Source organism: Hyaena hyaena, unplaced genomic scaffold, assembly GCF_003009895.1.
Source record: "Hyaena hyaena isolate Hyena2069 unplaced genomic scaffold, ASM300989v1 scaffold_28, whole genome shotgun sequence".
Classification (NCBI taxonomy): Eukaryota; Metazoa; Chordata; class Mammalia; order Carnivora; family Hyaenidae; genus Hyaena; species Hyaena hyaena.
Window position 1 is genome coordinate 1,778,663 of NW_024080660.1, and position 23,338 is coordinate 1,802,000.

At 54.2% G+C, this 23,338-nt stretch overlaps 1 protein-coding gene across 4 annotated transcripts in view; it reads left to right on the plus strand.

The window, feature by feature from the left end:
• Positions 1 to 23,338, plus strand: part of NAV1 (neuron navigator 1) — a 257,134-nt gene that overhangs the window by 91,627 nt on the left and 142,169 nt on the right. For 3 of the 4 annotated variants that reach the window (XM_039227484.1, XM_039227485.1, XM_039227486.1), the window contains exon 4: positions 4,647 to 5,441. The exons of the other annotated variant lie outside the window; for it this stretch is intronic. In XM_039227484.1, the coding sequence (XP_039083415.1) occupies positions 4,647 to 5,441 (795 nt within the window). The remainder of the gene's footprint in view (positions 1 to 4,646; positions 5,442 to 23,338) is intronic. 4 annotated transcript variants of the gene reach the window in all.

Here is a 23,338-nt window from a genome sequence, read left to right on the forward strand (position 1 = left end):
GTTGCCCTCCACAGGGCACTGACATCACCAGTACTCACTTCCTGGCCAGCCAGGCCTCTCCCTCATCACATATGATCTCTCTCATTGGGCCATCCCCATCCTATTCTGTTCAGCAGCTGGGGAAAGAGGAAATGGCAGAGTGGGAGGGGCTCGGGGCGTGTTTGGGGATGGTGTGACAGGGCAGGTCCCTCTCTTTTTAGGAATCACTCTAGGAAACATTCTGCAGATATTGGCTTTATCGACTGATGCTGGAATGGTTGTTGCCACGGCAGCAGAGGCTCCCACTGCAGTAGAGGATGGTGGGAAACTCCGGGGATGTGAAAGGAATCAAAAAAAGAACCAAATAGAGGGAAAGGTCGCATTAGGGAGTGTCTGAAAGTTACAAGATGCCAAGATAACTATTTCTTTTTTAATTAAAAAATATTTTATTTATTTAATGCTTTATTTACTTCTGAGAGAGACAGCGTGAGCAGGGGAGGCTCAGAGAGAGAGGGAGACACATAATCCGAAACAGGCTCCAGGCTCTGAGCTGGCAGTCAGCACAGAGCCCTGCATGAGGCTCGAACCCATAAACTGTGAGATCATGACCTGAGCCGAAGTCAGATGCTCAACCAACTGAGCCACCCAGGCGCCCCTATTTTATTTATTTTTGAGAGCGAGACAGAAAGAGCACGAACTGGGGAGGGGCAGAGAGAGAGGGAGACACAGAATCCGAAGTAGGATCCGGGCTCCGAGCTGTCAGTACAGAGCCTATTGTAGGGCTCGAACACGTGAACTGTGAATCATGACCTGAGCTAAGTCCATCCCTTAACCCCAAAATGACTATTTAGAGAGGCCACCACATGGCCATGGCACTATCCTTTAGAGAGTGGCAGTGGGAAAATGAGTAGTACTGGGTGGATGGAGAGAGGACTAGCACTCAAGGGGATTAGCACTAAATTAACTCATGAAATGAGCATGGAGGGTGCTTCCTCTCTTCTTGAAGGAGGCAGAATTTCAGGAGCTGTTTATTGAAGAAAAAGAAAGGACTTGGGATTTGGGGCATAGGATGTCCCTCGAGAGGAGGCACAGAGGAACAAAGAGGACTAAAGAGTAGGCTGGGACCAGGCTGGAACACAGGAGCCACTGAGGGTAGAAGATGACTGGAAGAAAGGAAGATCAGGGGCCATGGGCATCCAGGGACAAGGACGTTCAGGTGGACAAAGCAACAGGTGGAATAGTGCTTCATAGCAGTTCTGAAGATTAATTTGACAAGAGCCAACCTACAAACCTACCAGAGACAGAGGCTACATGAACCTCGGGGAGAGCATGTCATGTTTGCCTACAGCAGTACGCACTGGGTGGAATGGGCCATGGCAAAAATAATGTTTTCTCGGTCAGATAGCAACCAGTTACTTTCTCCCAGTTTGCTAAAGAGGGGATGATTTTACATGCAGGGAAAGAATGTAGAGACAACAAGCAAAAGCTACTGTAACTTAGCAAATCTGAGAACGAGAATCCCCAGATTCTCGCATTGCTATTTTTAGGAGAGGTGAGGTTCCTGTGTGAATTAGGTGTGTTTCCTGCAAATTAGGGAATGACCTCGGAATGAGGATGCAGACTTTAAAAGCGATTATTTGCTGTTTCCTTAAAGGTGGCCTGTGGGAGGGGGAAGAAAGGGCATGATTACCCAGAGATTTGGCATCAGTGATTCGGCTCAGCCCCTTCCTTGAGTAGAGGCATGAATAACTCATGTGTGCCTAGAGAGAAAATTTCAGGACTGGCCTCCTCCTTTGGGCACTCTCTGTGCCTGGGGCAAGTTCTGGCATGATACGGCTCAAGTCCCTTTAACCAGATCTTTACTGCTTGTCATTTCTGATCTGAAATCACAAGCCTTGGTTCCACCGCCAAGTTTCCAAAGCGCCAGACACAGACTCTGATGCCAGTCTGCATGTGCCCTCTGGACCTTCTGGTAAATTTTTGCACCCAGCCCCTTTTCTCAGCTCCTTTGAGGCTGTAGGGCATGAGCCTGGACAACCTCCTGCTTCCTGCTCTCCTGGTCTCACCCCTTGAGTTATTTATACTGCTTAATATTCTAGGAAGCCTTCACAACCTCCTCCACCTGTCCTGCGTGCCAGTAGGCTCTTACTGCTACGCTCACACGTATGCAGCACCTACAAAGGAAGTGCTGGACTTTGGGGTTACAGCAGTGAATGAGACAGCCAGGGTCCCTGCTCTCCAGGGGTCGGTCTTCCTCTTGTCATTCCTGTAATTAGTATACAAGGACCTGTGTCTCCCTATTGGTGATCAATGTGTTGGTGTATGTGACATTGCTTTTTCACAGGGTCAGGATGATTATTTTCCCAGATCTGTATTGTCTATTTTGTAACCCCTGTTAGATACTGAGTTCTCTCAGGGTAGAATCTCCATCTTTCTCTGTATCAATCAAGGCCCAGCCAAGCGTCCATGCTTCTTACCAAACACCCCTCTGCTCGAGAACTCTATGTTCTTGGTACTGTGGTTAAGCACATCCTCTTGGTTATGATCCCTGTCCTTGCAGAGTTTGTGGTACCTCAGTCCAGCCCTGGGTTTATGGAAGGCTGAGTCCTGGGGACACTACCAGGACTCACGAGTCATCCAGGGTACAAGGCCAGTGTATAGCACTCAGGCCTCCAAATCCGCTTTACGAACACAGATGCTTCATGCAAGATGGTGAGAGACAGTTCTGCACGCAGAAAGCTCCAGTGCTCGTGGGGGAGACAGACATGTACACAAATACCTCTCACACCAGGCAGGCTGTGATGACTAGTGCTAGGAGGGGGTGAACCATGAGACTCAGGCACAGGGTTCTTTAGATTCTAAGAGGCCAGGCAGGAGGCTAGAGGGATGGTGGGGATGGGGTGGGCAGATAATCTGGTGGCTAGCACATTTTGGCAAAGAGTTCTTGGGGTGCCTGACTGGCTCCGTTGAAAGAGTATGCAAGTCTTGATCTCAGGGTCGTGAGTTCAAGCCCCAAGTTGGGTGTAGCGATTACTAAAAGAATAAACTTAAAAATAAAAAAGTTCCTAGGGCTTTACAGCCCTCAGTGTGTGGCTCCATCTGGGGCCTGCCCCTCCTGGAACAAGCTTGTTTCCAGAGACATCCCCTCTGCTTTCTCCTGGCCCTCACTTTCTTGCCTGAGAACCATTTGCTCAGGCAACTTGGCCCTGACTTGGGAAGCCATGGGAAAATGGGCAGTGTCGCCCTCTATTGAGGGGCAGCCCTAGGCAAATCACTGGGTCTCCACCTCTTCCACCCAATCTTTCTTCCCAGTGCCCAGGTGGGAGGGGGGAAAGGGGCTAGGAAAATGTTGTCTTCTTAAATTGCTCTGCAGTACCGCTTTAGATCAGCCTGGCAGAGGACCCGTCCTAAGCCTCTAACTGATTTCCTAGGTTTGACAAAGCGCTTTACAGTCCCAAAGTCCTTTTACCCATTAAGCTGGTATTATAATCACTGTAAGAGGAGAGAGCAAGCCAAAGGGGTACAATGACTTTGACAAGGTCATGCGGCCAATAGAATGGGAATCTAATCTCCTGATCCCAAGAGCTGGTCATTTCCTCCATGCCCTGAGCCCCCTCCCCAATCAGTTCTAAGCCTGTCTCCCCCCAGCCACACCAGTCCCATCCCCTTTGCCCTACCTCAGGAAGTATCCCCTACCTCAGGAGGGCAGCCATGAACCTCCGAAACTGAAGTAAGATGGTACCGGGAGTTTCCAGGAGAGAAACCGCAACGTTTTGGAGTGGGGGCGGGGGAACCAGCAACCTGGATACATTGCTCCCCCATCCCTCTCCCAGCGTCTCTCCCGGACCCCCACGAGCCCACCTTTCCTCCCGCATCATGAGCTGCCCAGTCTCAGTCCCTTTTCCCTGCGTCCCACATCTCCTCATCAGATCCTTTCCACGGCCCCCCACCCTCTGGGCGCGGCAGGAGACTACCGTGCCCTCTGAGAACCTGTCCCGCCTCCGCGTGGAAAGCCAGGAGAGAAAGTGGTGGGATCCTTTATCTATCCCCGACCCCCTACTCATCCGCCCCTCGATCTCTGCAGCAAATACCACCCCCTCCCGAGCCAGAAATAGACACACGCTCGCTCTCCCCCACCTCCCTCCCTTGCGCACACTCCTCCCCTCCTCCTGTTTGCTCCTCCGCCTTCCCCTCCCCTTCTTCCTGCGCTCGGAGCTGCAGCCTGCAGCCTCTACTCAAGCTGGCGGGCGGGGTGCCGCGAGGGCGCTGCCCGGCAGTGCTCTGCCCGCAGGACTGACAGGCGGGCAGGCGGAGGGCCGGGATCCGGGCCTCGAAGCACCTCAGAGCGTCCGCGGAGCTGCTGGGATTCCTTTCTTCCTTTGATTGATTTGTAAATTTTAATTTGTATTTCCCCCGCCCCGCCCCTTTTCCTCCGACCCCGCCCCATCGCTCCACGGTTTCCTAGCTCTTTCCTTTTCCCCCTCTTCCTTCCCTGCGTTTCTTTCCCCTGCGCCCTCGCTCGCCTCTCTCCCTCCTCCCTCGTTTCCTCCCCCCTTCCTCTCCCCATCTTCCTCGGTTTCTTCCGTCCTTTCTCTCCCCCTCCCCTCCCCCGCCTCCTTTTCCCTGCGCTCCCGCCCCCCCCGCCCCCGCCCCCGCCGTGCCTGCAGACGCGCGGATCGTCCATGCGCTCCTCGCGGGCAGAATGCTGGGCAGCAGCGTCAAGAGCGTGCAGCCCGAGGTGGAGCTGAGCGGCGGCGGCGGCGGGGACGAGGGCGCGGACGAGCCTCGGGGCGCCGGTAGGAAGGCTGCAGCGGCGGACGGCAGAGGCATGCTGCCCAAACGCGCCAAGGCGCCCGGCGGCGGTGGAGGCATGGCCAAGGCCAGTGCGGCCGAGCTGAAGGTCTTCAAGTCCGGCAGCGTGGACAGCCGAGTCCCCGGCGGGCCGCCCACCTCCAACCTGCGCAAGCAGAAGTCGCTCACCAACCTCTCGTTCCTCACCGACTCGGAGAAAAAGCTGCAGCTCTATGAGCCCGAGTGGAGCGACGATATGGCCAAGGCGCCCAAGGGCTTGGGCAAGGCGGGGTCCAAAGGCCGCGACGCTCCGCTTATGTCCAAGACGCTGTCCAAGTCGGAGCACTCGCTCTTCCAGGCAAAGGGCAGCCCGGCGGGCGGCGCCAAGACCCCCCTGGCTCCCCTCGCGCCCAGCCTGGGAAAGCCGAGCAGGATACCGCGCGGCCCCTACGCCGAGGTCAAGCCGCTCAGCAAGGCTCCTGAGGCGGCCGTGAGCGACGACGGCAAGTCGGACGACGAGCTGCTCTCCAGCAAGGCCAAGGCGCAAAAGGGGTCCGGGCCCGTGCCCTCCGCCAAGGGCCAGGAGGAGCGCGCCTTCCTCAAGGTGGACCCCGAGCTTGTGGTGACCGTGCTGGGAGACCTGGAGCAGCTGCTCTTCAGCCAGATGCTGGGTAAGTGTTGCCTCCCCGCCCCACCCCTGGCTTTCTCCTAGCCAGCTGAAGGGAAGGTGTGAGGAGAGCTCAGCCCCCTCTTTTTCTCCTCCTCCCAGTAGGGCTCTCCAGATTTCGGTCAGGTTGTGAGGGGGCATTGGGCCCAGATGTGCGGGGCTGGCCTATCTCCAGATGCGCGTGGCTAAAGTGCATCTTCTTAAAGATGTCACCAGGCAGGAGCCCCGGCTCTGCTCTGGCCTGCTCGAGGGGAGGCTGGACAATGGTGTGGGGCTCACACGTTCTCAGAAATAGAGCCTATTAGCTTCCTCGATTTTTAACGCCCAGAATCCTAATATGGCAAAAATCTGAGGCTGATGGAGATCTCAGTTGTGTTGTGCTCTGTGCTTGGCGAGAGAGCATCCAAGCATTGCTAGGGGAGCGTCCAGTGAGAGCCCGGATCTAGAGGACAGATGTGGGGAAAGCAGATGTGAGGGCTGTTTGGCCCCAGAGCAGAACTGAGGCTCCACTTCCTCTGTGGATCCCCGATGGGAGCGCGAGTCGGATTTCCCGGGTGTGGGGGTTCTGGCAAGGAGACACGTCTGGGGCCAGGGGGCGGGCGGGCAGCCAGCTGCACGCATCTGGATGTGCGTCCGATACCTCGGCCCAGGCTCTGGCTCAAACCCCTACCCCCCGGCTTTTTTTTGGAGAGTGTGGAAAGGTCTGGGCTCTCGCGCGGAGACTCCTGGTTGACTGGGAAGCCTTTGCCCTTTGGCTAATGGAAGCGGAGCGGGCGGGAAGGGAGGAACAAAGCTTGCTCGGGCGGAGGAAGCGCAGAGAGCTGCTCCATTGTTCTCGGAGCTTGAGGAGTCTATGCAAAAAACCCGGAACGGGCCCCGGAACTGCGCTTGCTTTCCCGGGAGAGCCCTCACCCGGAGAGGGATAGACCCGGGATGTGCAGGACTCAGGGCTGCCGCGCCTCGGGAGCAGGCACGGGTCGTGCCGGGGCCATGGGAGGACGGCGGCAAGGCCTGGAGCCCGAACGGGCGGGCCGCCTTGGCTCCGCGGACTTGTTGCGGTGGCTGGGATGTGGGTCCTCAGGCGCCGAGGGACCCGAGCTTCCCGGGTACCAGGCAGGCTGCCCGCCCCGCTGGGGGCTGGGAAGGGGCGTGTCCGTGCGCGTGTGAGGGGGCGGGGCCGACGCGGGCTGCGGTCCGGGAACCGGCTGGACGCTGTGGGGTGGGTGGGGTGGATGGAGGGTGGGGGTGTTCGACTGGCAGCTCTGGAGAATGCAGAGCAGGAGAAGACTGCTTGGACCCGCTCTTGTCACCCTAGGATCCCCAGACCCCGGAGGGGCCAGTATGAGGAACCGCTGACCAGGGGCAAGAGGCTCTTGGAGCTTTGGATTGGGAGCCTCTCATAGCAGGCCGCGTGTGGACTTTGCAGGGACAGTCAGGAGACTGGACAAGGGCAGAGAGGGGAAGAGCAGCCTTTTCCTTCGGAGAGCCCCTCCAGAAGGCCTCGGCCTCAGCAGGAACGAGTGGGGATTGGGGGTTGGGGAGCACAGAAGCTATCTGGGCAGCCTCTCACTGCAAAGAGAGTGTGTCACCGCCGCGCTGAGTGCCGTCCTCAAAGAGCTTACGGTCTGATGGGGTAAGACAGACAATGAAGAAATAAAATAATTCCAGACACCGAGAAGGCTATGGAGAAGCCAAAAGGGGACCCTGTGTGAGAGGAGGACTGGAAAGGAGAGGTCTCCAAGCTTAAGGAGGTGATCATTGAATTGTGGCTGAGACTAGAGGGGCCACCAGGCAGGCTGGCTGGGGGAGGAACATTCCCCAGGCACTAAGAAGCAGGGGTGGACAGGGTGTGGATGGTGCCAGAGGAGAGGAATTGAGCATCTGACTGTCTCCTGGGGAGGCGAAAGGAGTGTCAGCGACTCAGAAAAGTAGAGGGCACAGCTCCCTTTTCAAGGTCAGGGCTTCACCTGTTTGGAATGACTTAGCCGATCGGGGCTGTCCCCTGGCCTGAAAGACCCAGCACTGTCTCAGGATCTGGCTGCCTGGTTGAAGCACTCTTAGTTGCTCTTCAAGAGGCAGTAACCTCAGAAACCCTGACAGATAGTCCTAGAGCTGACTGGGGATGGGGGTGGAGGGCAGGAGATGAGGGGGGAGCTGAGCTGGGGTCCCTTGCTCACTCCTGTTCAGCAGTTGTCCTTCCCAAAGCACACTGGTGCAGCAGCCTCTCTGCAACCTTGGAGATAGGAGAGAACACCTCCCCACCACATCCCACTTGGGGAAATTCAGGGTCAAAGTCTCTAGGGCCTTAGAGCCACCTCTAAGTTAGTGATGGAAGGCAGGTTCTCCTTCTTTTCCTAAGTCACTGGCTTCATTTGGGAGGCCTGATTGAGAAAGTGGCATCTGCAGGTCAAGAGGGGTGTGACCAAAGCAAGTGTCCCTGGACATAGGCCACCAACCTGCCCTGATGACCCCATAGAGGGGCTGAGAGGCTAAGATCTCTGGTGGGGGGAGAGAGATGGTAAGTCTGGCAATCAGGCTGGACTGTTTAGGACTGTGAGGACCAAGGTGGGGGTGGGGCATGCAGGTAGGTCTGGGGGGACAACGCTTGGCATCACAGCGGGGGGGGGAGCTGCTGTCTTCAGGTAACACCTCTCTTCCGTGTGAAGGTGGGAGTTGGGGTGGAGGGGAGACTGACCTGTTTGGGGGCCAGGAGACAGTAGAGCTGGGTCAGACTCTCCAAGCCTATGAAGATGTTCCAGGTTGTCAGGACTGGCCTTCACTGGAGAGCAGAGTGGCCTCTGAGGAGAAGAATGGCTGCCTTGATGCCTCAGGATGTTGAGTAAAAACGCAGAGCATTTGTTTCCCTACCTGGGAGGCTGGGGGTCAAAGGTTACACACTCCTTGGCACCATCCCAGACCCAAGAAGCTGCCAAGACCCAATTCCTTGGGGGGAGGGGATGGTAAGGGAGGAGGGGTGAGGCAGACCCAAATAAGAGCCTTTCTGGAATAAAAATGAAGAGCTGAAACTTGATCATTCTCTTCCCAGAAATCAGCTGGAACCCAGATGGTCTAGGCAGGCTCCCTACCCCTTCCCTTGCTTTGGAAGCTGCCAAATAACTAGGGTCCCACTAGGTTCCCCCTGGAAACTTGGAAGGCTGAGGGGTGAGTGCCCGGGGGAACATGGGCCAATGTCAGCAATCAGATGCCTTTGGACCCTGGCCGATAATCTACACCAGGCAGTTTGACATTAAGAGGAAATGTCACCAGGCCTGGAACCAAGGACAGGGTCAGAGGCTGCAATCTGGAGTTCCCTGCCTGGAAGTTCTAAGCTCTGTGACCTCTCCTGGAACTCAGTTTCCCCATTTGTGAATGTTAGAGGACCCCCCACCCCCACCCCATGGCTCTTCCCTACCTATAGGTTTAGGAAGGAGGATGCAGATTAAGGTGATCAGACCTTGAAAATGTCCCAGGCCATTTAAATAAACAATAGCATCCCAAACCACACTCTTCCTGCCTCATCAGCCCTGGACCTAAGGATCTCAAAGCAAAATCAGCCTGTTGAGCCGCCACACATTCAGTTTTCCTTCCTTCAATCCTCTAGGCAAAGAGACAAAATAGAACAGCTAAAGCAGCCCAAGGTTGTGGTGTAAAGGAACCCAGGCCTCTGGAGTTCCTAGTGCCACTTCCTCATGGTGTCTGGACCCTTGTGAGGGGTTGCCATGACAACAGTTAGGCTCTCAGAGGCTGAGGGCAAACAGAAGAGGGGAAGGAAGTCCAGGAAGTCATCCATCTCTAAGCCAGTTGGTTGATGTGGGTTTTGGAGGAGTGGGGAGGGTGGAGTTTAGTTTAGGGAATGTGTTCTGGAACCCTTTGAATAGGGGGAGGGAAGAAATTACTTCCTTTTTCTTCAGTGCACTGGGTGGGGGTCTGGCTGGGTAGAGAAGTTACAGTGAGCTCTCCTGAAAAGAACTGATACCCAGAGGAGACAGGTGATTTGCATAGGCTCAAGTAGCACCCTCAGGTCAGAGGCTCTGCATCCAGAGCCACTCCCGCGCAGCCTGCCCGGGAGCTCCCCAGAGGCCTAGCAGGAGCATGAAGGCAAGGTTAAACTCACTAGCCTTCCCTTGGGCACAGCAGTTGACCGGAGAGTGCCTGTAGAGTCACAGGCTGAAGGAAGGGCTGTGGAGAGGTGTGGGGGTCTGCAGGTGAGCATGTATGTGGAGAAGAAATTGGCATAGAACTTTCCAGCTGTGAGGCCTCCTGCCTTCCTCAAGCTTAACACTGAGGGGAACATTTCTTTTCTCCCTGCGCGGAACTTTACCTTCCCAGTCTAGGCTTTAGTGTTATTTTGGGGCCCCAGCCCGGTCCTGGTTCTATCCATTGGGCATTGCCTCGTTCTCACCGCTGTAGCAAAGCCTTTCTCTTCACATGGCAGCCATGGCTCTGCTTCTGAGAGTAACGGATGGATGGATGAGTAGGTCTTAGGGGTAGTTCTCTGTCTGCTCTGGGGAGACAGGCAGATGGAGCAGAAGTGCCTGGAGCTTCTCTACTTTCCTGAAGCATAAACCAACCCAGAGAGATGCCCTTCACCATCAATGGTGGCTCCAACCCCAGGCCATGGGCCCCTTCTAGACTGAATGGGTAACAGGACCAAGTCACCTGGAATCTTGGGGTGTTTTCTGACTCTTCCCATTTGTTCCACCTCCCACCCCACACACACATCTACTGTGGCTACAGAGGCCCTCCTCCCGTGTCCTGTCCCCAACCCTAGGCTGCTAGCACCAGATACTTTTTCCTGCTAACTTCCAATCTCTCCCCTCCCTGCAACCCTCCCTCCACACACACATACCCATGACTCACAGCCTCTGACCCCAAGGACTGAAAGTGCAGGTTGCTTTCTGGGGTTCAAGGGGGAACCAGTCCTGCCTTGACCAGGCTGAGCAGAGCCCCCCAGGGCTCCTAACTGCAGCTTAGCACCTTGCTGCCGCCTCATCCCTCCCCCCACTCCCCGCAGCACACTGCAGTGTCTCCTCGTACAGCCAGGGAGAGAAAAATCCCCTTCTCAGTGCAGAATACTCCACCTCCCCCACTCTTCCCTGGGATTTTACAGAACCACAGAATGGAAATTGTCTAGTTGAGCCACCCACCTCAAGCTGAAGTCAATCCCTCTATCGCATCATAGGCAGGTGGGTGTTCTGTTTACACACTCCTAGTGACAGAGGGCTCACTACCTTATTTTCCTGGAAAGCACTCATTATTGGAGAGCCTGTTGAGCTAAGATTCTTCTTTCTGAGAATTTCTACCCCTGGGTCCAAACCTGATGTCTGGTTAAGTGAACCTGGCTTTCACAGGTAACTCCTCTTGTATTTGAGGTCAGCCACATATCCGTATTCCACAGCATCTTTTCACCCTTTGTCACCTCCTTTAATTTTCCATCCATTTGTCTTTCCTTTGGAACAAGACTTGATAGGAAGAGGAGCTGATCCATCACCCTGATTTCCTGGGCCCAGCAGAGTCCTGCTCCCCACCTGGACCCCACCCCCTTGTACCCACATATCTACATCTCGGCACCTGGCTGCATGCTCTCTGGGTCCAACCTGGCCTCCTCCCCACAGCCTCCTCCCGCTGCCTGGAAACCCTGTGCTAGCCAGCCAGCAGAGGGGAAACGGACGCCACATGGTTCTCATTTGCTCTGGCTGACCTCCTCCCACACCCTGTTTGGATTACCCAGATGCGTTTGAAGTCCCTGGAGCCTGCAGCCTTCCCTCTTGTGCACAGGAAGGGCTGGGGGGCCAGGCGCAGCTCACTGGCCCTGCGTGGGCATGCTCTGGCCATAGAAGCCCCTGGAACACTGGGTCAGCCCTCAGAGTAGACATCATCTTCAACACTTTCCCTCCCTGTTGCTTTTAGGGACTGGTCCTCCTAGAGGCAGACAAAACCAGAACCCCCTGGGTTCAGTTCTGCCTTGTTCAGTGCACACAGGGCCTTCTTCCTTCTGACCAGCAGGGATGAAAGTGCAGACTGAAAAGGTGCCCCAGGAGCTGTTTCTGGCTCCCAGCTGGAGGCTGAGGGAGGATTAGCCTTGGGCCACGGGTGTGTCCAGCATGGTCACAGCCGTGGGCTAGGTATGGGCACAACATGTGCCTGGAATAAGTGGGATGGGTCAGAGCTTTTCATTTTTCATCAGCACCTCTGCCTCCGGCAGGAGAAGGTGCAAATTGCAGGGGTAGGAAGCTACGTGGAGGAGAATGAGGACCTAGCGGGAGCAGCACCCCCAGACTCAGTCCTGTTGTAGTGCTGCAGTGGGGGTGGGAGAGCACGGAGCACAGCCTGGCCACAGGCTTCAGGTTCACCCCTGAGAGCTTTGGCTCCGACAGGTTCCAGGCTCTCGCTGCCAGCGCTGTCGTACATCGTGCATTTGACACATAGTTCTCCAAGTCAGCTCCAGCCAAACCTCAGCAAGGCGGCCAGGGCTCTGCAGGGGCCGGGCCTTGGCCTAAGCCATGGTCAAGTCTATTTTAGACATCTCAATGACACATTTCAGGGCCACTGGAGCAAGCAGGCTCTCTGCAGCCCTCTAATTCCTGGGTCGCAGTTCTTGCCCTGAACTTGGGGTGCTTACTCTTTTGCGCTGGGGATGTGGAAACTGAGAGCAAGCCCGACCCAGCAGACCCGTGGTGTGCTATCCCAGTGTTGGTTCCCAGGGAACTCAGGGTCGTCTTGAGGGCTATCTGGTTGGGGTGTTGCCGTTGGATGTGATCCAGTCTGGGAGGTGGAGTAGTGTCATAAGCCCCAGGTGTCAACGTGGAGAGCCAGATTGGAAACTAGGACCTTGGGCTGGGTAGGAGGGTAGCGCGCGTTGAGGAGCAAGACTTAGGGGTGCGTGTGGAGGTCCAGGGTTGAGAAGGGGGCGTGACATCTAGCCAGTAACCCTAACATGAGGTTGGGAGTCAGGGTGTGAACACAAGGTGTGCAAGGGATAGCATATGTCTCGTGGAGCACTCATTGTCCTCCAGCAAATATGCATGTGCTAATGGTACGTTTGTGTGCATGTACTGTGTGTATGGAAGGACTGGACACGTTTGAAAGAGTCTGAAATATGACCAGGGTGGAACAATTTCCCTCAAATAGACCCCCAGGCAGAGGCCACAGGCATTCTGTCTCCCTGGCTTCTCTCCCAGAAAAGCACTATGAGCGCTGGTGACTTCTCGGACTCTTAGGACACAGGGTCCCTTTTGCCCTTGGTGACTGGCTAACTGGACCCTTCCCTTTGGGGGAAGCTGGCAGCCACCCAGGAGGCCTTGGCTTTTCTCTGCAGGCTTCATAAGCTGCCACAGGGCCTAGGAATCCCACCACCTATGCTGAGGAGCTGTATCCTCAGAACTCTGACACCTGACTCTCCTGGGAGGAAAAGTAGGCCCAGAGAATACGATAATCTAATGAGAATAACTTCACTTGGTGTAGAAGAGACTTTGTTCTTGATCTTTATGTGTAATAAGTCATTTAATGCTCATAGTAATCCTAAGATCCGTAGGTAATCTGTCCAAAGCTAATAGAGCAATGAGCAGCAGAGCCATGACTTGAACTTATCCCCTATGCCGTGCTGATTCCAGGAGCCTCAAGACTCCTCCTCACTCCCCCTTAGAAATTGAGTTTCTTTCCACTGAGTTCAGAATCAACGTGTCAAGCAGTCACTGTTGGGCAAAGCACTGTGCCCCTGACATTGAGGCTTAGGGCCCTGCTTGCTAGCTTCTGACAGGATAGAGCAGAGGTGAGAAGGATCGTGCTCCTTCCTGTACCAGGCAATGGTTGCAGATGATGGGACAAAGTTCGGAAAGGCCAACGAGTCGGTAGGTACGTGGGGCAAGAGTGCACCTGGGTGCCGTGGGCGAGAGCTCACAGAGAAGTGATATGGTTTTGAAAGAAGGTTGGGATCCCAGCAATGGAGGTGGAAGAGACTGGAAAAGGAAAAGGGGAGGTGAATGAGAGGCTTGATCACGGGGTCCTGTCTGCTGAAAGAGAGGTGGAATGGGAAGTGAGAGAGAGAATGAGACTGGACAGGCAGGTTCAGAGTGGGGGGGGCATGATGGACACGAGTGGAGTGCACTGGGGCTTGACTGTAGGCTCTGGGCAACATTTGAACAGAGGAGAGCAATCAAGGTTTGCCCCAAAGGACCCCCAAAAGAATCCTGTGCTCACTGGTCCTTTGGAGAGGTTACTGTCTGATGAGATCAGCCAGCCCAGGGCCTCTCAAGCTCCACATCTATTTGCTTGAGTGAAGATTACCCTCACTGCACCCCGCAGAGGCCAGAGGCGCAGAGAGAGGACATCTTGATGCCCAGAGATAATCCCTTTGATTAGCAGCAGCTCTGATTAGCCCTGAGGTACAGCTAGCTCTCTGCCTTGCCCGGGGATTGGCTCTGCACTGCCTCAGGCCTGAGGAGTACCCACAGCAAGCACGAACCAGACTGGACACAACTGAACCAATCTGACAGTAGACAGGGGAGTATTTCGTCTGCATAAAATTCAGAGACGAGGCATAAGTAGGGTGTGGGCCACATTTCAGATCCTAGTTCACTTGTCCCATCCAGGAAGACTTCTGAGGGAGTTGGAAGTTGGGGAGCTATTTAAAGGAACCAGAAACACTTGGCACAAGGGGAGATGCATTCCCGTCATCCAGCTTTGCTTGGATGGAGGAGGAGGACTGGATTGGGACTAGCTGGCTAGGTGCCCTCAGAGCAGATGGTCCTTCAGGGACTGAAGGGAACAGCCCTCCACCCTAGGGTAGAAGAACCCACAAGGAGTGAGAAGGCCCTGGTGAAGGATTAGGAACCTTATCCTCCATTCAAATCTTTATCTTCCCCTGTTCTCCGTGATGCCGCCTGACTGTCCCGGTTGCCGAGCCCTGGATGTTGCCGTGGGGTTCTGTTGTTACAGTAGCTAGGGTGTTTTGTCATAGAGGACTTGGTTTTTTCCTGGCATCTGGGTATCCCCAGGAGGTGTGGTCCTGGAATTCAGGGGTTGCCTTAGCAACAGTAGGTACTGTTCTACATGGATCCTCCCTGGCCTGGATCGTGATGTGCTGTCCAGGGGCTGCTGCCATGCTCAGGGCACGGCTTCCTTGTCATCCTGCCCCTTTGCTGGAGCTCCAGGGGCTGAGTCATGGCAGCAGAGAAAGCAGCAGTGCCCACCTGGGGTAGTGAGACCGGCTGCTGTGATTACCGCTGCCCCCACTGCCATGAAGGACAGCAGCAATCACAAAGGACTGCCTTCCTTGGCTCAGGGGCAAGACTCCATCCCTGTGCTGCGTGACACCCTGCGTGCCCGGTGGGGTTTGCTCACTGCGAAAACGTGTAGCAGCTGCCCCTGCTCTTGGTGGCACCATGAAGGCGCTCCTGGGAGCCCAGGAGCACCAGTGCAAGGCCCCCCTGCTTGGTGCCTCCGCTCAGCTTGTAGCTTTGGGGCCACTGAGGGCCTGGCTGCTGGGTTCGGGCTCCCCAGAAGGAAGTGCTCTGTGCCCGAGACTTTAATTGAGGCCTCAGACTCTGCAGATAGGTCAAAACCCTTCATCCTGAGTATCCGTGGTGGACTGTTTGTTTAATGCTCACAGACAGCAGTCACTGGAAATTTAGCAGAATAATGACTAGCATTTATTGAGCACTCACTGTTTGCCAGCTGTGCTGAATGCTTTGCTCATATAAACCCATTTCATCCTCACAATGAGATATTAATCAAGGTTCACATGCAAAGTATTTCACAACTCTCCCAGACTGCGGAACTGGAGGAATCCTGGGGGCCCTCTGTTACGCCAGATGTTAACTCTGTGGACGCTGAATTGTGGGGGTCCCAGAAGAAGGGCCTACATGCCAGGGTGGCAGGAGAAGCAGTTGAGGGCCCAAGGAAGCCCATAGGTTGCCTACTGGTGTGCGAGTGCTTTGTATTTTTTAACAGCCACTGTGCCCCTCCTGGTGCATTTCTGTCAACTGGTAACCCCGCTGTTGCACAAGACTGAGGTATGCGGAAACAGAGGAGTCCAAGGGAGGCCACACAGCTTGCTCAAGGTCACATGGCAAGTTCATGGTAAAGCTGAGATTCAAATGAGGCTTGATTCAGGCTCATCCATTTCACCATAGACTCCACTGCCTCTTGCACAAGTAAGATCTTTCTGCTTCCCATGCCTTCCAGACATTCCAGACCTTTAGGCTAAACCAGTCTCACAGTGGTCCTGAGACCCCGGGTCTGTAACGTATTCTCTCCTGCCTGGGCAAGCATTCCACAGACGCCAACTATTGGCCCAATCTCTGCCTCACAAGGCTCTCACTGTCTAGTCCGGGAAGCAGACCACAGATGGGCAGTTGTGATACAGCATTATGGCCAGCACTGTGACACAGCAGTGCCCGGGAGCTACATGGGGGCTCTTGGGGAGAGGGCCTTCCTAGAGGACATGAGGGATCAGCCCATGATGACTAGAATGATCAGGAAGAATTGGGGCCCAAAATGCAGCCTAGGACAAAGTCTTCCTCTTGTCTCTGTGACTGTAATTCTGGATCTGTCATTCTTTTTTTCTTTAAATTTTTAAATGTTTATTTTTGAGAGAGAGAGAGAGCAGAGGAAGGGCAACGACAGAGGATCCAAAGCCAGCTCTGTGCTGACAGCAGAGAGCCCAGTATGGGGCTCAAACTCACGAACTGTGAGATCATGACCTGAACTGAAATCTGACGTTCAATTAAGTGAGCCACCAGGTGCCCCAAGGATCTGTCACTCTTAACTGTGGATCTTGAATAAGCCACTTAGTGCCTCCATGTCAGCCTCCTTGGTGGTAAACATAGGGGTCAGAATTCCCAGCTCCCAGTCTGGGAGGATTCCTTGAGACCTGAGTGTGTGGAAAAGCGCTGATGAGAGGCTGGTGTTGCAGATTCAGCCCTATCTGCATTTCAGGGCGTGGCTTCTCTTTCCTTTCTTGTCCCTGCCCTGGCCAGTAGCCGCTGATTTCTATATTAAATTTTCCAGAGTGCTGCATCCATCTTGAGGGTGGAGAGTTGGCTACATGGAAGATCCAAGGACTCACAATAATATCTATCATTTATTGTGTGTTATGTATCAGGTACTCTTGTAAACATTTTACATATATTAATTCATTTAGCCCTAGAACAACCTAGTGAGTTAGGTGCTATTTTTATTCCCATTTTACCAATGAGGAAACTGAGAGGTTAAGTAACTTCCCTAGGGTCGCACAGCCAAGAAATCGAGGAGCCTGGGTATGACCTCCAGGCCAGTGTGGCTCAAGCACCTGCCTCCTTAAGCGCTGTGCTCTAGGGCCTCTCTCTAGCGGAGAGCACCGGCCTTGCAGGGTCCACAGGCATGGCAAACCCTCCTGGGCAGCTGCCCAGATCCTTTATTCCAGAGGGGTCCCCACTGTGATAACCCATGTAAAAGAACAGTGGCACAGTTAGCTGGGAGCCAAACCCATTCCCTGGACCTTCTTGGGTACCTGCTGCCAGTCAGTGAACAGTTTGTGGAGTCTGTGGTTGATACGCTCTCTATGCTTTCACCACCATCTGTGTTTGCTTCTCCATCCTGCACACCTGCCCTAGAGTCCAGAAGGGCCAGCACGAAACGTTATAGAGGACAGGTATGCATCCAGATTCTGCTGTCTGTCCTTGGCCTGGAGCCCTGGACCTTGACTGCGTGGGGTAATAGAAAGTGTCGTGCATGTGAGGGTTCAAATAAACTCTCTTGCCTACTGGCTGGCTGTCCTTAGCCCTCTTGGAACCTGTTCCTCTTTGAGTCTCTAGAATGGGGCTTAATACCCACTACATGGGGGTAATTGTGAAGATTAAATAGAAGAGAGTATGGTGCACCTGGCATATCCCAGATGATCATTAGAGTTAGCTGTGTTGCTTACAGACACCCTGTCCTTTCTCGTCCTGATCACCCTGGCTCTGCAGACCCCAGTGTCAACCAGGGATCCCAATGGCTTTATTCATAGATTGGCTCGTTATTGACCCTGTTTCAATCCAGCTCCGTTATGTTTGTTCAGACTCTTTAGCTTTTTTAAAAATTTTGCAATAGTTTATTTATTTTTGAGACAGAGACAGAGGATGAGTGGGGGAGGAGGAGAAAGAGAGATACACACAGAATCCGAAACAGGCTCCAGGCTCTGAGCTGTCAGCACAGAACCCAACGCAGGGGTCGAACCCATGAACCACGAGATCGTGACCTGAGCCAAAGTTGGACGCTTAACCGACTGAGCCACCCAGGCGCCCCCTGATTTAGCTTTTGTACCACGGATGGGCATTTCTGCCCCTGGCTCACGTGGCAGAACATCGATGCCCACAACCCCGTGCCTTCCCTGTCCAAGACATCAGCCAGTCTCCCCTCAAGGGGGGTGGGCTGGCTCTGACTGAGCCATCACAAGGAGAGAGGAGAAGCACATTCTCCAGAAATTGGCTTTGTCAAAAGTTTTTAAGGTAATACATAAACAAAATAGCAAAAAGAATATGAAAAAAGGTTGAGCCAGAAGTGGATATAAAGAAGGTTGTTAGAGGTTGTTCAAGTTCATTACCTTAGTCCTTAACTCAAGACCTGGATCCTGTCTAGATTGGGGTGAAACTGGCAATGTCGTCACCTTTGGGTAGGGATGGGATGGGGACTCTGACCTGACCCATAGCTTCACCCTGGGCTTATCTGTTCCCTCTCCACCCCAGGTGGTCAGAAACAGTTCTACCCTGTCCCCAGTCCCTGCATTGACCCAGAGCCTCTCTGGTGGTCCTTGAAAGGTCCTTCCAGGACTGAGGCATGAAATCCACCCCCAGTGGCCTGTAAACACACAGCTGGAAGGACATCTGGGGAGAAATGAGGCCAAGACCTCCTGGCTCCTTCCCTTATCTCAGGGGAGAACAGGTGGATGACTTTGATGCTAACCCATTATTTCCACAAGCCTGAGGCTGAGACCAGAGCACAGGGGTGAGGGGAGGCTCTCGAGCTTTAGGAGTGGGATGTCCAATGGGGGATGGGAAGGAATTTGCCACAGAGGATCTAGCCCTGCTTCTGAGCCAGAGGAACTCATTCTGGCCTAGGGCTGGGCAGGGGCTGGATTTCTGCCATTTTCTCACACGCTGCATTGAGATTGGGTTTCCCGCTGAAATTCTATCTCTGAATCACAATAATAAAGTCCCCAGCTTCTGAACTCAAGCTGTTTGCAGCAGCTCCGTCTATCCTAAGCCATCCCCCTTACCCTCCTGGGGTCCTGGGAGGAAGAACACAGAATTATAGTGGTCAAATGCACAGAGTATGGAGTCAGTCCTGAGTTCAGATCCAGCCTGTGTATTAACCAGCTTTGAAACCCTGGGCCAGTTATGCTCTCTGAGCTGCATTTTCCTCTCCTGTTTAATATGTCAAATAATAGCTATCTCATAAGATTGCTACCAAGATTGAATGAGATAATGAGCACAATGCCTGGCATCTGCAGGCACTCAATAAATGATGGCTTTGCAGTATTATTTCATTATCGTCTGTCTATTCCCACTATATGAGGTGGTAGAGGAAGGAGACATGACCCATGTCCTTTGGGAGCCCCTAGTCTGACAGTGGAGACATAGGCCTTGCCCTCAGGAGCCCCCGTCCTGCTGGGGGAGACTCAGCTCTAGGCTTAAGGACCCACCAGTCAGGTGGGGAAACATGGGTATTGCCCTCAGGGAGCTCCCTTTCTGGTGGGGGAGATTTCAGCCCCTGTGCCTGGAACCCCCAGGCTATTTGTCCTCTGGATCCCTGTGTTTCCTTGGGTCCTTCCTCCCGAGACTTAGCATGTACTCAACTGTCCCTTTTGCCACTAGCCTCTCACCAGCCCACCCGCCTCCCTTCCCCCTGCGGCCAGGCCCATTATCTCCAGGATGCCCCTTTCTCTGCTTTTAGTGTCGTTGGGCCCTGCATCTGTCATGCTGTCTCATCGCTGCTGAGTTAGTTCACCAGATGACTCGTTTGTAGGGCTTTTCTGTGTGTGCTGAGCAAGTTCTCAAGAAGCATCTCCCCCAGGATGCTCGTTTCTCTCCAAACACCACCCAAACTGCAGACACAAAAATTAGACATGTCAGTTTGCATGCCGGCTGCCTTAAATTTGCATTTGATTAAAAGACGCCAGCATCCTCCCACCCACATTTCTTCCTTCCCAACCTTCCCTTCTCCAGAGTGTCCCCCCCCACATTCTCCCAGCCCTCGCCAGGCTGTGCTCAGGGCATCCTCCAGCCAGGCCCCTCTGCACTGCCTCGGCCACTGCCACGGATCTGCATGACCCTCTGTACTTCTTGCCTCTTTTCTGGGGTCGGCTCTGCAGATTTTGCCTAGGTACAGCCCGCTCTCATTGTGCCTCCGACACTGCCAGTTCCTGGAGCTTATTGTCAAGAGTTCAGCTGCCTGTGACTGGGGGCTCATAGTGGGGGGTGGGGAGGGTGATGCCGACTCTCCGTCTCCATTGCCACCTGCTACCGGCACGTTCATGTGCTAGAAAAGCCCCAGTGCAGGATAACCTTTGAAAAGCTTTCTCTCCTCCAGTCTCCGTCTCTGAAAGGATAAGGGGATGTGGGCAAGAACCATAGGTGGATACTTAGAGGGCCTTCCCTCTGAGGACAGCCGGGTCATTACCGCTCCTTTCTTGGCTGATAGACCAGGGAGAAACCAGGGTGAGTGCTCAGAACTCCCAGCCTCTTTTTTATAGTCACACTGTGTGAGAATCTTCATTAAAAGGCCAGAATTGCCTGTGCCACCTGCCTACTCCCAGCCTGACAGCAAACCTGCTGCGGTTTGGAGTTTCTACCCTCAACATTGCAAACACGCTCATCTCTCAATTATCTGTGCCAATGTAAAAGCTAAAAAAAAAAAAAAATTCCATCTGTCTTGAACTACTCTCCTTGAGATTTGGGGGATAACAGTTTTACTTTTCTGGTTTCTTTTGGTCTCTTGACTATCACCGGTTTCCATTTCAATTCCTTAAACTCATGTAAAAGAAGCGAAGAAGCAGGGAGCTCTGAGTGGGCCGGTGAAGGCCACTCATCAAAGGTAAGTCCTATTTGGATGGACATCTGGGCCCATAGGGACCAGGTTGCAGAACTGAGAGAATGGGGCTCCAGATTCCTACCAGTTTTCCAGATGGGCCACCTTCCTGGTCCCTCCATTCCCAGCTACCCAGGCTCCTTTGCTCTGCCCATGGCAGTGGCTGGCGTGGCCAGCACCTCTTTCTTTATCTCTTGCCTCCTTCTAGCTTCCCAGCTCTTATGTGTTCAGGGAATGCAAACTGACACTAGCATCAGCCCCAGCCAGACATAATTGGAAGGGAATCTGTCCCCACACCCACTCTTGTCTTACTTCCCTCCTTACAAAAAAAAAAAAAAAGAAAAATTATATATTATCTCAAGCCTCTCTGAGTGTAGGAAACATAAGCCTGGGAGGAAAGACAGATGGGGTGGGGGATGGCGTGTCCTTTATATCCACGGAGGAGAGATCAAAGAAAAATGGTAGTAGCAAGAGGGACTGAGGTCACCCTTTAAGAGCTTGCTTTTATGATAAAGAAACCCCGGAATGATGCGTGAAGGAAGCCAGTGACATCTCTGTCCGTGCGCATCCCTGGAACCCTGGAAACCTGCGCTTGGCGCTTGCTTGGAGGATAGCACCCTCCCCCCCCAACCTGGAGAAGGAAGCGGAAGTAGAGCAGGGGTGAGGGATGTTCTGCGTTTCTCCATTTCTCCTTCCCTGTGAGGCCGGTGGGTGCTCCTGCTCCCTCTCAGCTCCCTCCTGGCCGGAGATTTTGAGGGCCTGCGGATCTGAGGGCTCCGGGATTTCTGGGAAGCAGGCTAGTGCTTGGCTCATCGGGGTTTTCTTGCAGAGCCAGCAGGCAGCCGCCCTCTGGCATGTTGCTCATCAGGATTTCTCTGAATGGAATCCAAAAATAAGATCCAGGAATGGAGGTGAGAACACCCAGCTCCTTCTCCATGAAGCCAGGCTCCTGGGCAAGGTCAGGAGACACCACTCCCTCAGCAAGAGTGGCAGTCCAGCTGGGGCATGTGGGTGGGCACCCCAAGGATGTCCCCTGACCCCTGACCCCACGGCAAACCAGAGCATCACAGTATCAAAGCTGGTGATGAGGCACAAACCCTTCATGTTGCAGAGGAGGAAACTGAGGCCTGAGGCCCAGGGGGGAATAGGCCCAGCACAAGGGTCACCTTTCATTCTCAGCTCCCTCATGGCTGGAGTTTTTGAGGGCCTTCAGATTTGAGGCTTCCAGGTCTTCTGGCTCCTGGCCTGGCACTTTCCCCCACTAAAGCTCAGTCAAGCTGTCCGTTCCTTGGGCTTTAAAGTTTGAACATCCTGACATGGCACTCACAGCAGATGCTTGAAATGAAGGCACGGGATGAGATATCTCCGCCGGCAGGTGCTCTTCACAGAGAGGATGGGTGGGGCCCCGGTGTCAGAACCTTGAGTCCCATTTAAAAGCTGGGTTCACTGAGGTACTGAAAGGCAAAATTTGCCTAACGTCACCCAACCAATGAGTGGCAGATTGAGGACCCAAATCCAGGTCTCCCAACTTCTTATCTGGGGAGGTCAACCCAGGGAGGGGGAGGAGGAGGACGTTGCCTGTCACAGCAGCACTTTGGCGAATAGCTGCCGCTGGCCTGACCCATCAATTTTTAAAACTGTATCTGCTGAGGTTTTAGGGTCAAGTAACTGACGCACCTCTCTCTCCTTGTGGCTTTGAAACCTCATAAATATGCTTTTAAAAGTCACTCCACCGTTCTTCCCAACCACAGAGACTCATATAATCTCTCGGTGAGACCTGAGAGGCCGTCAGAGCTGTCTTTCCATGGTCATGGGGGCTGCTGGAGGGAACCTCTTCTGGCAAATGTCCCACACATAGGGAAATGCCATTCCCTTGAGGGGCGAGGACGGAGGCCCCAGCCAGGTGTGTGAAGGGCCAGCCTGACTGGCCAGAGTCCCGTCATAGGCCCGGAAGTTCTGGGCCTGGTGGTCTCAGCATGAGGCATTGAAACCACGAAGCCTAGGTCTTCCTCTGGCTGAGCGTTCCTGGGGTCTGGAAGGCCGCCTCAGTTTCCCTTCTCAGAAAAATGAGGCTGGTAACAGCAGGAGGCAGGAGAATGAGGTCATGTCTGCAGAAGTCCAAGCCACACTCTCAAATAGCAGGCAGACCAGGGTTTGGTATTTCAGCCCCAGAGCCAGGAGGCTCACATTCCCCCAGCCTCACCACCCCCCCAAGTCCCCCAACACCCCTACTCTGATGGCTTTAGCAGGCTTCGTGCTCAGATGCAAACGAGCTGGGCTGCTGCTGCCTCTTCATGGGGTGGTTTTTTGAGGACGAAACGTGATGTTTGCTCGTGGGCACTTTAAAAACCTTGGCACATAGCACGGCTTGCCGTGGGCAGAGGCCACGCTAGCTCCCCCTGCCCATCCCTCCTCACGCACTGCCCAGGCCTGGCTTTCCTCCTGGGGTCTCTGCCTACACCGAGCCCCTCCCCGCAGCCCCAGCACTGCTCGCCTGTGTGGGATGCTGCCGTGAAAGTCACCCAGGAACTGAGACTCCACAGGGACACGAAGTGAGACTGGGGTGAGGCAATGTGACCCCTAACCCGGCTGCTTGGAGGGTTGGCAGGAGGAGCGGTGACTGTGGCTTTGGAACTGCCCCTGTGGGGGAGGATCGGTCCCTTTGCCTAGCCGGCCCTGCCAGTGTCTCCAGACTCCCCTCTCTACGCCTTCTCGCCTCACCTGCGTCCCTCTCAGCCACATTCATCATGCTCTCCCTCGACTGTGCTCGAGTCCTTTTTCATCAGGTCTGTTTCCTAACTCTGTTGAGCAGAGCCACAAGCAAAGCCCTAACAGAATCAGGTCCTTGGATGT